At 42.4% G+C, this 13,285-nt stretch overlaps 1 protein-coding gene across 1 annotated transcript; it reads left to right on the forward strand.

Moving 5' to 3' along the window:
• Window positions 1–944: 944 nt before the first annotated feature.
• On the forward strand, window positions 945–12,458 carry ACBD3 (acyl-CoA binding domain containing 3; the record flags this gene model as incomplete). Its single annotated transcript, XM_009876311.1, has 7 exons — window positions 945–1,086; window positions 2,313–2,453; window positions 3,594–3,752; window positions 5,777–5,951; window positions 9,320–9,512; window positions 10,554–10,838; window positions 11,754–12,458. Coding segments are annotated over 7 exons (1,307 nt in total), but the record flags the coding sequence as incomplete, so codon positions are not given.
• Window positions 12,459–13,285: the final 827 nt, after the last annotated feature.

The following is a 13,285-nucleotide window of genomic DNA, read 5'->3' on the forward strand; positions in this document are numbered from 1 at the left end:
GTAATTGCATATAGCAGTGCCTGCTTCTTTGATTTGTTTTGACAGTTCAAATGTACTGAGGTAAATCCTAGCTGACTAATTCATATATCATTTTAAATCAATGCAAGTCTCTTCTTACCAGTAAATGCATGGCAGGATCTAACTAGGACTGCTTCAGAAGATACTGGAGCAGAGCCCTTGGAATTCTGATTCTGTTCAGGCCTGTGTTGCCTGCGTCTTATGGCCAGAGCCTCTCTGTACATGTTGGTGCTGATGGAGTCACCTCTAAGACTTTTCATTGGGAGGGGTTGTTCCAGCTGCCTTGGCACAAGTGCAGCAATTGAATTCCCTCCAGGAAAACTCTCCCTTAGTTCTAATTTTTCTTGCCTGCAGTTTTCCTTGCCTTAAACTTTGCTTGTTCTGCTTTTGCTTATGTGAAGAGCTTGAAAGGAGAACAATCTATGAAGTTAACATCACATCTTTCTTTGTGGAAAATCCTTCCTATCCACGCTACAATAGACTTGACAAACACATTTGAATTTAAGTTAAGGTTTTTAAATATTTCAGAGGTATATTCCATACAGTATGATGTTCAACTAATGAACAGATATTTATGTGATAACTTACTAGCTAAGGTTGTCTCTAGAGGGAATAATGGAAAACATTTCCCAATTAAGTTTCATCAGCTGAAGTAGATTTGTTTCTTCTGGACAAATTTATATTTTATTTGAATTTGTCTAGCCTTTTGTGAGTTTTCTTATGATTTCCTCTAAAAAAGGAATGTTGATAATTATACAAAATGCTCTTTGCCGTAGCATGCGTTCTAGCCCATGTGGTGTTGCTGGGTCATAGGCTGGACTTGATGATCTCTGAGATCTTTTCCAGCCTCAATAATTCTGTGATTCTGTAATCAGTTATCACAGCAGTGAAATTTTTTTTTCTTTTTTGTTTTTTTCTTTCTACAGAAAAAGATGGCAAAGCCTTTCATCCAACATATGAAGAAAAACTCAAGCTTGTGGCACTGCACAAGCAGGTTCTGCTGGGACCTTACAACCCTGACACTTCCCCTGAAGTTGGATTCTTTGATGTGCTGGGGAATGATAGAAGGTAAAGGGACTGGTTCTCTTTTTGATCTTAACTCTGTTTTTCCTGCCTGAAGAGAACATCATCCAATTTCTGCGATAAAACTGCAAATACGTGAGTTGCCTCCATCTTTGTGTATGGCAGTGGAAAGGGAGAGTGGCCCCTTCAAATACATCTTAGAAATCTGAGTCACAGTTCAGTAAAGGAGCTAACAGAAGATTTTGGAGTATTTTTTGGTTTTTTTCCAATCACATTAGGAAAAAACGCTGTGCTGACAGTCCACCTTGTCACAGCAGTTTAAGACTTGGTTAGCTGTGCGGGACCATCTTTCAGCCAAACTCCACACCAGGGTTACAGCAGGTCAAGCTGTTTGCCAGTGGTAGCAGTATTCACCGTAGCTTTTACTAATACCAAAGATAACTGGTTAGCTCAGTGGTTTGAGCGTGGTGCTGGCAACAAGGATCAACACCGAGGTCGTGGGTTCAATTCCCGCTCGGTCCCCATGTGTTGCCAGGTCTAGTCGAGAGGTGGCGTCCCTGCCCAAAAACAGGGAGATTGGACTAGATGATCCCTAAGGTCCCTTCCAGCCTAGGCCATTCTATGATTCTATGATAACTTCTGAAATGAGATATCTGATGCGTTCAGCCTCTGAGTAAATTTTTTTGAGATCTAGGCAGTCTCAGGCGCATTTCTTCTGTTGCTTGCAGTTCCAGCTACGTTTCTGGTGTTCGTTGTTGCTATTTCCAGTGTGAAGGCAATGTTCAACACAACACTGGCTTCTTGGAGCTGGACCCAGTGCACTGCCTTTGCCCAGACAGGGCAAAAAAATATGCAAAGGCTGTTGCATTCAACTGACTAAAGCCCTATAATCAATGGTTGGGTTGTTACCATGTTTGTTCATCCGGTAAAATGTATGTGCTTTTTTCCACAAACTGAAGTGGAGGAAGGGTAAAAATATTTCAGGTTTGTAGCTGGGAAACTTGGGCATAGATCAGAATTCTAAGTAGGGTTAATGGTATGTATGGGATTTCCTGTGAACATTGAGTTACGTCTGTTTGAAAGAGTTGTTCTGATGCAGAAGAGAGTACTGTGCTATCTTTGGGGAAAAAATTCATTGGTTCTCTGAAAGTGCATATGATAAAGTTTGGATCCTGGTCTCTCAACTTTTTTCTCATTGCTGTATTCTCAGAGTTGACAACTGACTTGAAAAGAGTTGAGTCTTCTGTTATTTCAGCTGATTTCTCTCTCAGGAAGGAATGGGCTGCCCTTGGAAACATGTCAAAGCAAAAAGCTATGACAGAATTTGTTAAACTCCTGAATAGATGCTGCCACTTGTTTTCAACGTATGTCACTTCCCACAAGATAGAAAAAGAAGAACAAGAGAAAAAAAGGTAATGATTGAGTCCTTTGGTGTGGGATTATATTGAATGTATAATTCTTGACCTGTAGACAGTGTCACAGCTAGCTTAGGTTGAAGTTGTCATGGGAAAAGACATGCTTGCAGTTCAGGTGGCTGGGCTACCATTTGATTTCTTCAAGCCATTTTGCTTCGCTGGTAGCAAACGATTGTTTCTGAGGTAAAGACACTTAGAATGTAACGAGGTTCTAAAATTTTTCTGATGCTGTCGTCTGCTTTAAGAAGTATGTGCTTCAGAAAATTTCTGCCTCAACACATCTGTGCACTAAATGTACACAGAATATGAAATTGTCATGTGCTTTAAACTCTTCTTCTAGTATGGATTAGCAACTTGGCAAAGTGTATCTTCTACTGTTGTTTACGTCTCGTGATTATTAAACTATAGTATCCATGTAATTATTCAATATGTGTTAATGCCTGGAAGATGTGGTTGAGGTTTCCAGGCAATTTTTTTCTGCTGCAGTCTGCTACAGATAGTATAGTAACAGGTTAGAATGAATATTTCTGGGATTGTTTAGCCTGTAGAAGAGGCAGCTGAGGGGAGACCTTATCACTCTCTGCAACTACTTGAAAGGAGGTTGTAGCGAAGTAGGGATGAGTCTTTTCTGCCAATAACAACTGATGAGACAAGAGGAAATGGGCTCAAGTTGCACCATAGGAGGTTAGATTGGATATTAGGACTGGAAGGGTTGTCAAGCACTGGAACAGGCTGCCCAAGGAAGTGGTTGAGTCATCATTCCTGGAGGTCTTTAAAAGACGTGTAGATGTGTTGTTTAGGAACATGGTTTAGTGGCAAACCTGGCATAGCTGGGTTAATGGTTGAGCTTGGTGATTTTAAAGGTTTTTTCCAGCCTAAACAATTTCATCATTCTGTGATGTCAAACTATAATACAGAATTTACACTCATCATACTGCAGAGCACAGTGAAACTAAACAGTAATATATTTTCTTCTTATGTCCAATAAAACACTTCTTCAGGCCAATTTAAGTGGGAGGAGATGATATCAAACAAAAAGCCTTACTGGACAGGCAAAAGGCAGGTTACAGCATGTTGAAAATAACTTATCCTAGGGTTGTAGGAATGCTGAAATAGCTTATTGAGTGGATGTTGCAGAAGAGAAGAGGAAGAGCGAAGGCGACGTGAAGAGGAGGAGCGTGAGCGTTTACAAAAAGAAGAAGAAAAACGTAGGCGGGAAGAGGAGGAAAGACTGAGAAGGGAAGAAGAAGAGAGGAGGCGAATAGAGGAGGAACGACTTCGGATGGAACAACAGAAGTGAGTAGCAGAAGCAAACACTTCAAAGAAAATAACTGCCTTGCATTTGAGGCAATTCAATATAATTGTTTTAAATAGTGATGCTAGAACTGAATACCTGATGTTCACAGCACTCGTTTTGTAACAGTGACATTTGCATCCTTAGTTAAGGGGAGACACAGATTGCAGAGAATCCCAGCAAGTTATTGTATGCAGCCTTCTCAGGTGCAAGTGCCAGAGAAGCTTTGTTTAAAAGAGATGCTCTGGAGGTTTTGGGGTTCAAGAGCTGCACCTCGTGGAAACTTGTGGCTCTGCTTCTTTAATAATGCTGCAGTCAGCTAAGCAGAGCTGAAGTGTCCAGCTGGAAGTGTAGTTTGAACTGTAGCTTGGAAGTTTGTATCCTTCCATGGAATGTGAAGCCTTTTAGAAAGGATAACTGCAGTTCAGTGGGATGCTTTGAATGCATGGCTGAAATCTTTTAAGCTTCGTAGTCTAACACTACTTCCTTAAAAGGGCTCCGTTTCCAGGAAGTGTGAAGTGTCTGCAGATCTCATTTGTACACTGACAATCTCCGCATCGTACCACCTTTCTAAAAGGAACACAAAATTCATGTGCTAGTGTACTTAGCCTCTGTTTGTAGCCTGGAGTTTGGTTTTTTTTTTACTTAGAATATACAGTTAAAGTTATATTACACTATTTCCACCACAATCAGGTGCTGAAAACATGGATCTAGCTTTGCCCATGTAATATTTAAGAGAATAGTAAGTCATCAAAGCTGTTCCGTGTCAGTGAGCAACCATTTCCATAATAAAAATGTCTTTGCAGGGAGTGTCTTGGGAGGAGATCCTGTGCTTGCTATGTAGTGATTTTGAGAAGGGAGCAAATAATTCAGAAGTTTTATTGTTTGTTTAATGTGGTGAGAGCCAGAGGAGTGAAAAATACAGACATAAATGACCAGCAAATACAGAAAGAAAATTGTTGCACAGTGCTAAATTACAAGTGTGGTATGCCTTGAAACGAAGAGGGTTTTTTTGACATGAATAGCGTTTGTATATTGAGTGGCTGTAGCAGGTTACAGAGATGATAGTTCAGATAGAAAAAGAATGTAAATACATATATATGTATGTCAGGTGTATCTAAACTGGCCGTGATTTGCTCAAGAGCAGTAAATCTTGCCTGTTAGGACAGTAAACCAGTCTAATACTGGAGCTTTTAGAGAGAATTTTGGAGAAGGATGAAGAGTGGGAAGGAAAGAGTTAATCCTTCATTTGTGTGACACTTTTCTTCCTCTAAAGCATCAGTTATCTCGTCACTGATGGTCCTAACATGTGAGACAAACCCTGTGTCTAGCTAGTGATTTTACTATTTAGCTTCTCTTAGTGCTTTGGAGAGAGGAGGAAAAACTGAGCCTGTGCATAAGTAACCCATGTGTCCCTGCTGAAGTTTCAGCAGTTGGTTTACTGGAGGAGCAGATGCCCTATTTAGCAGCATTTTTTTCATTCCTGAGATAGGCCACAGTCAGTCATGCTTTTCATATTTGTTTGCCTGCTGTCCTGGGAAATTAAGATAGTAATGTGTGTTCTTCTTTGATTTACTAAAAAGCATTGCTGTGCTGTACCACAGCAGGTTTGTTCTTATCAATAATTAGAGAAAGGCTGCTAGAACGATGTTTTCTGCATCTTTTCTGGAGAAACCAAATGTGGGTTTTTTCCCTTGAAATTGTAATGCATTTTTCTAGCACTACGTCTTTATCAGACTACAGATTGAGAATTATGTAAGAGCTCTTGTTTTGTTTTTTTAACATATGATGATCTTTGAACATTGAGTAGAAATTGTTGCACCCTTCTCTGTATTCTCAACATATTTTTCAGGCGAAATTCACGTTTGCATTACCTCTGGGCTCCATTCTGTCACCTATATTTGTTTTAATTGGCTTTTGCAGGAATTAACTGTCTTGGAGGCCACTTAAGTCACTTAAGTACAGGGATTTTCCCCGCTACTCTTGGCTGCTTGTAATCTTCATACTCTCCCCCCCACCAATCTAGGCAACAGATAATGGCAGCGCTGAACTCCCAGACTGCCATTCAGTTCCAGCAGTACGCGGCCCAGCAATACCCAGGCAACTACGAACAGCAGCAGATCCTAATTCGGCAGCTCCAGGAACAGCATTACCAACAATACATGCAGCAGTTGTATCAAGTCCAGCTTGCACAGCAACAGGTATGATCGGTCAGCTGAGGAACTTAGATTTTATTTTGTTTTGATTTTCTTTTTTTTTGGTGTCCCAGGCTGTCTCTAGGGGATGTTATCTCCTTGAAAAGATAATTGCTACAAGGAGAGATAGTGTTCTCGTGACTAATGCTGCTTCCCTTTGAAACACCAAAGCCCCTTTATTCAAGCTTTTTGAGTAGTTTTCTGAAGCAGCTGTTAGCAAAGAAAAATTCTAAGCAGCCTTTACTACTTGGTTCAATATTATTCTTGGGGACAAAATGTGAAGCACTCTGCAGCATCTGTTGTGCACGTAATTTAATGGGGGTGCACACCAGTGCCTCCAAGCACAAACAGACCCATTCAAGTGACTTGTCACGTAGTCTCGCACCTGCGGATCTGTGCAGGGCAGCAGGCTTTGGTCAGACGTGTGTTTCCAGCTGAACGTGCGTCCGGTGCTGTCACGTCGCTGCTGGGTTTGAGGTTGCTCCTCCCGGTCAGCCTGAGCCCTACAGACTTCTCCTTTTGACTCTGTTGTCCAGCATCACTGTCCAAGTTGCTTGCCTGCAATAGACTCCTTGTGGTTTGGGTGAGAGAACAGACTTGCATATTTCTGGTGGCTGTAGTACATCAGTTCTCAAGGATTTTGTCCTGGGCTTGAAAGGCTGCTTCTCTGTTCAGCAGAATCTCGTGCCTCTGACAAACGTGCTGCATTCATGTCCCAAGCTATTCTAAAGTTCAGGGATGCCCATCTGTAACTCTTAAACAGATGTAAGCCAGACTCTAGTGCATCTGAACTCTCTGGACAGGACCCGAATCTTAAAAGACCTATAACCAGCAATCTGAGGTCTGTTGGTCTTGAGCTAAAGACTTAAATTCAGTAACTAATTTCCTGGTAAGTCATTTGTGTTTTGACAAGGCTGATGCCCTCAGCAGAGACGTGTCCAGTGAAGGAAGCCATGTGAACCTCCTGAAGCTAAACAAGGCCAAGTGCAAGGTCCTTTGCCTGGTTTGAGACAGTCCCCAGTATCTGTACAGGCCAGGGGGGTGAAGGGATTGAGAGCAACCCTCCAGAGATGGACTTGAAGATACTGGTGGGTGAAGAACTGGGTATGAACTGGCAATGAGCTTTTGCTGCCCTGAAAGCCAACTGCATCCTGACCAACTGCATCCAAGTGTAGCCAAAAGGGTTGAGGGAGGGAGGTGATTCTCCCCCCTCTACTCAGCTCTGATGAGAACTGACCTGGAGCCTCATATCCACCTCTGGGGTGCCCAGTACAAGAAAGAAAGACCTGTTGGAGTGGGTCCTGAGAAGGGCCACAAAAATAAGAGGTCTGGAGCAACCTCTCCTATGAAGAAAGGCTGAGAGAGTTGGAGTTGCTCAGTCTGGAGAAGAGAAGATTCTGTGGGGACCATATTGTGGCCTCTCAGTACTAAAAAGGGGGTTTACAAGAAAGATGGGGAAAGACCTTTTCAGCAGAGCCTGTAGTGACAGGACAAGGGGCGATGGGTTTAACCTGAGAGAGTGTAGGGTTAGATCAGACATAAGGAAGAAACGTCTGGAGGTGGTTGGATACTGGGTCGGGTTGTCCAGAGAAGTTGCGGATGCCCCCATCACTGGAAGTGATCAAGACCGGGTTGGATGGGGCTTTGAGCAGCCTGGTCTAGTGGGAGATGTCCCTGCCAGCGGCGGGGTAGTTGGACTAAATGATCTTGAAAAGTCCCTTCTGTGTCTCCCAAACCATGACTCGATGAAGTTGAAGTGATACAGGAAAGTCAGAGGCTTCCTGCCCTCTTACAGGTACTCTTGAAGCTTAATGACACCTTGGTACCAGGGCTTTGGTGTCATCACAGTAAGCAAAAGCTATAGCTTTATCAGTCTTGGCCTCGATGCCTTTTGTAACTGATACTGCTCCCCTGAGACTGAGATGTCAGAGTTGTTGCTGCCAGTTTTCTTCAGTGCTATCAGCACTGCTCCTTTTAATCATGGCTGTGTGCTTTGTGCATACAGAAGACTAAAGCCCTCCAGACCAAGACCCGAGCAAAATAGCCTTTCCTTTGCAGTGGCTTACAAAGTAATAAGGCTGCCAGACAGTGAAGCTTATCTTTCAAATCTCTACTTGGACAACTCTTGTAGAGGAAAGGATGAAAAAGAAACATATAACAGAGCTAAAATTCTACTTTGGACTTTCCTGAGGACTCGGGTAGTCTCTGTAACACTTCTGAGGAATACTTGCCCTTTGGATGCCTGGAATTAAGCTGCATTGGGATCTATAATTGCAGTTAAAAAGTGCTCTTCTGTCATGTTTGCTTCCAGATCAGCTTGTGATGCAATTACTTCTGGAGAGACTGTATGCAATAGTTTTCTAGAAAAGTTCTTGCCACTTCACATGGTCTCAGTGCAGTAGAAGGTGAATCTAGACAGCATCTGTACAATTGTCCAAATTTAAATACTAATGTTTGACTGTATCATCTTTGTACTCCTTCAGGATACATATATTCCATTCAGTCATCAAAATCATGTGCTTATTAGGTTATTCTTTAAGGAACAGTACTGCCAATTGCACCTTTTCCCTGTCCTGACAAAAAAAAAAAGTGTACAATCTCTCAGTACTGATAAGTATGGGCAGGGGAATAAACCATGAAGCTCAAGGAGTAATGCATCCTGTTTAAATCCAAAAGGATGATTGTTACCTTGTATAATCTCATTTTAGGTGTATTTAATCCTCTGCACAGGAACAGCATAGTAAATTTTATCTAAAGGGTTTCAATGTACATAAGTCATGTTCTGAAAGCAGCACCTTGGAACTTCAGTAACTCCTCTCCCAGACCACTCACAGTCCTTGTGGTTTCCTGCTTTCATATTAAGTAACTGCCTCTGTCAGGCATGGTGGATTTGGTAGAAAACCTTGTTGAGCAAGTTAAGTCACAAATTGGCAAGTACTTAACAGACCTTAAATACTTGCAGCTCTTTTCACACCTGGTGAGCTCAGACTAGAAGCTTTTCAGCTCACTGGTAAAAACCAGTCATCGCTTTCAATTTTGGAAGAAATGATACAGGAGTTAACTGAAATGCAGATCTTCTGAGGTTAGTTAAGTGCAAGAGTTTATTGTGTGTTCCCTAATTAACTTGAGAGTTGAATCTTTTTGTTCAGGTTTTATCCCCCAGCCTAGAACAAAATGAATGTAGCTTTCCCTAATGCTAAGTACACGTGATTCTCACTGGTTAATGTGTGCTGCTTCTTGTTTCTTGTGTCAAGCCTCTTTGTGAGGTGTGGGGGAAATTTTTTTTGCCTTTAAAGTGTCTTTATACTTTCTCTGGAAGAGGGAGACATCTTGGGAGGTTTTAGTTTTACTTGACTTAACTTCTGTCGTTTTAGGCAGCCTTACAAAAACAACAGGAGGCGGTTGTGGCAGCGACAGGGACACCTCTGACTACTGCATCGAAGGTGAACGCCCCTGCCCCAGGGGACACCCCATCTATTAATGGGCAGGCCAGTGCACATGCAGACAGCCCTGAAAAAGAGCTGGATCAGGAGGGTTTGGAAGAAGCACTGGAGAATGGACCAAAAGGTAGGACTGACTCAGTTCCTTAATTAAAAAATAAATAGCAAAAGCCTTTCTTAGGATTTGGATATCTTAAGTGTGGTTACTGCGGCTCTTCCCTAGGCTTCACTGGGCTGTGCAAGAGCTGATTTTCATGCCTGGGCTGGTTTGGGTCTGGTTTCTCTCAAGGGAGAACAGTATTGCACAGGCAAAATTCAGCTTTGAAAAAAGAAGAAGCAAAAGCATTTGAGGCAAAGCAGGTGAATCCAGAATCTCCTTTCACTCATGACTTGAAGGAAAGGAGTATTAAAGTTCTAGTAGAAAGCTGTTCTGTGCATAAATGTGTTCAATCTTGTTTGAAGTCAGGTCAAAACTGAGCATTTAGCCTTGCAGATTAAAATAAAGACAAATTCTTCTTACTGTCTCTAAATGCTGGCCTACCTGTGGCTTAGTCCTGTCCTGTGTGTGTCCCCTCACATTTCCCACCTTCTTCAGACAGCTTCTGGGAAGCTGTGGAAGAGGAGCAGGACAAGAAGCCTCCCAGCAGCTCTCTCATCACTCATGTTTCTGAGTGTTACCTCATCTGCTATCAGTAGTCCTCAAAGGACTTGCTTGGATCCCAGTAGAACCAGTACTAGACTGATCCCTGTCAGCATAATGAGGTGTTCTGTTATTTTAGTCAGTACCTGACAATTTTTGGACCGGTTCACAGCCTCCGGTTCTGTCACATTGAATATCCATTCAGTGGCAGGGGTTTGGGCATTGTAACCCTGCCACATGTAGCAGTTTGTCTGTATTTTGAGCCTTTTCTGCATAAGCACTGTTGGTTTAAATGTGGCGAGTGAGTAAACTGATGGGGTTTGAATGTGCAGTGCTATATCTAAACTTGAATTGCGTATAATGCAAGTTTGAACTGTGGAAAGATGTTTTCTCAGTTTTTAAAAGATAAATAAAAATCACTTGGAAGCAGCTCTGCTTGTGGTCCTTAAGTGCCCCTAAGGCAGACTTAGTTAAGCAGCAGAAACAACTGAAATAAAGCTTAATTGGAGTATTTCCTCCCCTCTCCAGATTCTCTTCCAGTGATAGCTGCCCCATCGATGTGGACACGACCCCAGATAAAAGACTTCAAGGAAAAAATCCGGCAGGATGCAGACTCTGTGATCACAGTGGGCCGAGGAGAAGTGGTTACAGTTAGAGTACCAACTCATGAAGAGGGGTCTTACCTCTTTTGGGAGTTTGCTACAGACAATTATGACATTGGTTTTGGGGTGTATTTTGAATGGACAGACTCCCCTAATACTGCAGTCAGTGTACATGTCAGCGAATCCAGTGATGATGAGGATGAAGAAGAAGGTAAGCATGCTTATTTAAATGAACTGCCAGTCCGACAGAGCTTGCCATGGAGGAAAAACCCAGCTGATTTTCTTGTGTAATCTCCTAGTTGCCCAAACTTCCATCTAGCTGGAATCTCATCTTCAATTTTGAGTAGGAAGCGCAACTCTGAACGTAACTTCAGTAATCTCATTTGGTCACAGATAGATTAAAGCAATTGAGGGTGGCAGAATATTTTGCCTGCGTTTTACTTGCTCCTTACTGTGCCCTCTTGGCCGATTCAGCTACTCAGTAAGCTGGATTGAAACCCATGCCATAGTAGAACATAGAGGATCTGCACACTGGAAACCTGAATTAAAATCCCGCCCTGCTGTTTGTGAACTTTTTGAGGGAGGAAGCTTCTGTGATTCTGTGTGACTGAGAGTTCAGCAAAACAACTTTAAAGAGCAGTTCCTTCTAGTGGTCAGGACACAGGTCACAGCCTTTACCTAGAGGGGAGCCCAATGTACCACTGAAAAAAAAAATGTTTTGAAACGAGCGTGTGACTTGCTTAGAGGGAACTGCTCTGACATGGGAAGCCACGGCCTTCGGGCTTTTACTGCAAAGTAATTGGTAGTAGCAAGTAGCTCAGCAGCAGTCGGTGTGGGGTAACGTCTTAATGAAAGCTGGAGCTTGGCATCTCTACAAACTGTCCCAGCTGTGCTGGCGAGATGGCTGCGGTGAGTTTTAATATCAAACTGTAAAATTCGTGATAAAGTGAGCACGCTTACTGCCTCTCCTGCTTTTGAATGCTTTAGCCACAGCCTTGGTATGAACCTCTTCAACCCATCTGACTTCTGAATTGACAAAGACTGCCTTGTCCGCTGCAGATCAGTATGACGTTTTCTTGTAAAGCCTCCACCCATATTAACTGACACTTGTTTTTCTTCCTTGCAGAAAATACTAGCAGTGAAGAAAAAGCCAAAAAGAATGCCAACAAGCCTCAGCTAGATGAAATAGTGCCTGTGTACAGACGAGACTGTCATGAAGAAGTGTATGCTGGCAGCCACCAGTACCCAGGGAGAGGAGTTTATCTTCTTAAATTTGACAATTCCTACTCTCTATGGAGGTCAAAAACAGTTTACTACAGAGTTTATTATACTAGATAAAGGTGTGGCTGTGTCTGAGGCTGGGCTGTGCAGAAGATGTCATTTTATTTGGAATTTTCTTCAAGCATAATGGATCCTTTTGAGTCTGTGTTTTACCTTGTCTATATCTGTATGGTTTGTGTGAACTTTAACAAGTAGACACGGGGATCTTCCTGCTCCACGACACTAATGCATATTGCATTGGGCTTAACACAGGATCTCCCTAGCCCTGTCAGGGATTGGAGTTAACCAGTGGGAGTCGTTGGCTCCAGTGCTAAGGTCACATCAGTTGCATTTGTTAAAGCCTCATGAAAAATGGGAGGAGGGAGCTGCTGGCTCACTGGCTGGGTGATCTGATGTTTCCAGGTCTGGATGCTTTCAGTAACTCGTTAACGGTTAATTTAAAGGTCCCACCAATAACTGATAGATTTGGATGCAGTTTGCTGTGTAGCAAGTTTCTCTTAACTGTAACTGAATGCAGATTTTTACACCATTAAAACTTGAAACTTTAAGTTGATGCGGTTTAGAAACACGTTGTCTGGCTTCTGTCCTCTTTGAAGAAGAAACATTCAGTTCCTTAAACCAGGGTAGTGGCTAATGCAAAGACGAACAGCATCCCCAAAGTACAGCGAATAACCTCTTCTGAAGATGTAGACTGAATGACAATTAAAAGTGTATGTAACAAGAAGAACCTTAATCTCTTTGCCCCACTGCTAACCCTAAAATAAATTTAAGAAGAGTCATATATTGAGGCAATTGACTTTGAACCGGGGCACAAACTGTTTCTAAGTTTGGTGAGTTTTTAATGGGGCAGACTTTAAAAAAATTATAAAATACGGAGAAATGTACAAACCTGAAGCTAGTTTTCTGCACAGTGTTCTCGTTTGTCTGTTTTTGTAAAACCCAAATAAGCACGTTGTGCATCTGAAGAACAGTAAGTCATTTTGATAAAGTATAGGAGTTAACGTTGCACTAAGTATGGAAATTGCTGGCAGTCCCTTTGAGCTGGCGATACTTGGGTGCAAGCTTTCTGCTTTAATCTGTAGCCGTCTGCAGAAAGGCAGAGTGAACATACACATACTCAATAATGTAGCTTTAATCTCAGTTCCATGTGGTTTGGTTGGGGCATTTCATATTTTGTAGAGTGGAAAAATGCAGGGAGCTTACCTGGCTTGAGGCTGCAGTAAGAATCTGCTCCGCTTGGAGCCCGGGGCCCAGGGGTGCCATGTGGCAGCGGCGATTGGCGTGAGTGCTCTCTGCGTGGGTAACGCACTTCGTTATCGAAAGAAAATCTTTACTTTGGGTCTCTTGATCAGTTCATGCAGTAAGACTTCCATTGAT

The sequence above is a fragment of the Apaloderma vittatum genome, unplaced genomic scaffold (assembly GCF_000703405.1).
Source record: "Apaloderma vittatum isolate BGI_N311 unplaced genomic scaffold, ASM70340v1 scaffold6219, whole genome shotgun sequence".
NCBI classification, from domain to species: domain Eukaryota; kingdom Metazoa; phylum Chordata; class Aves; order Trogoniformes; family Trogonidae; genus Apaloderma; species Apaloderma vittatum.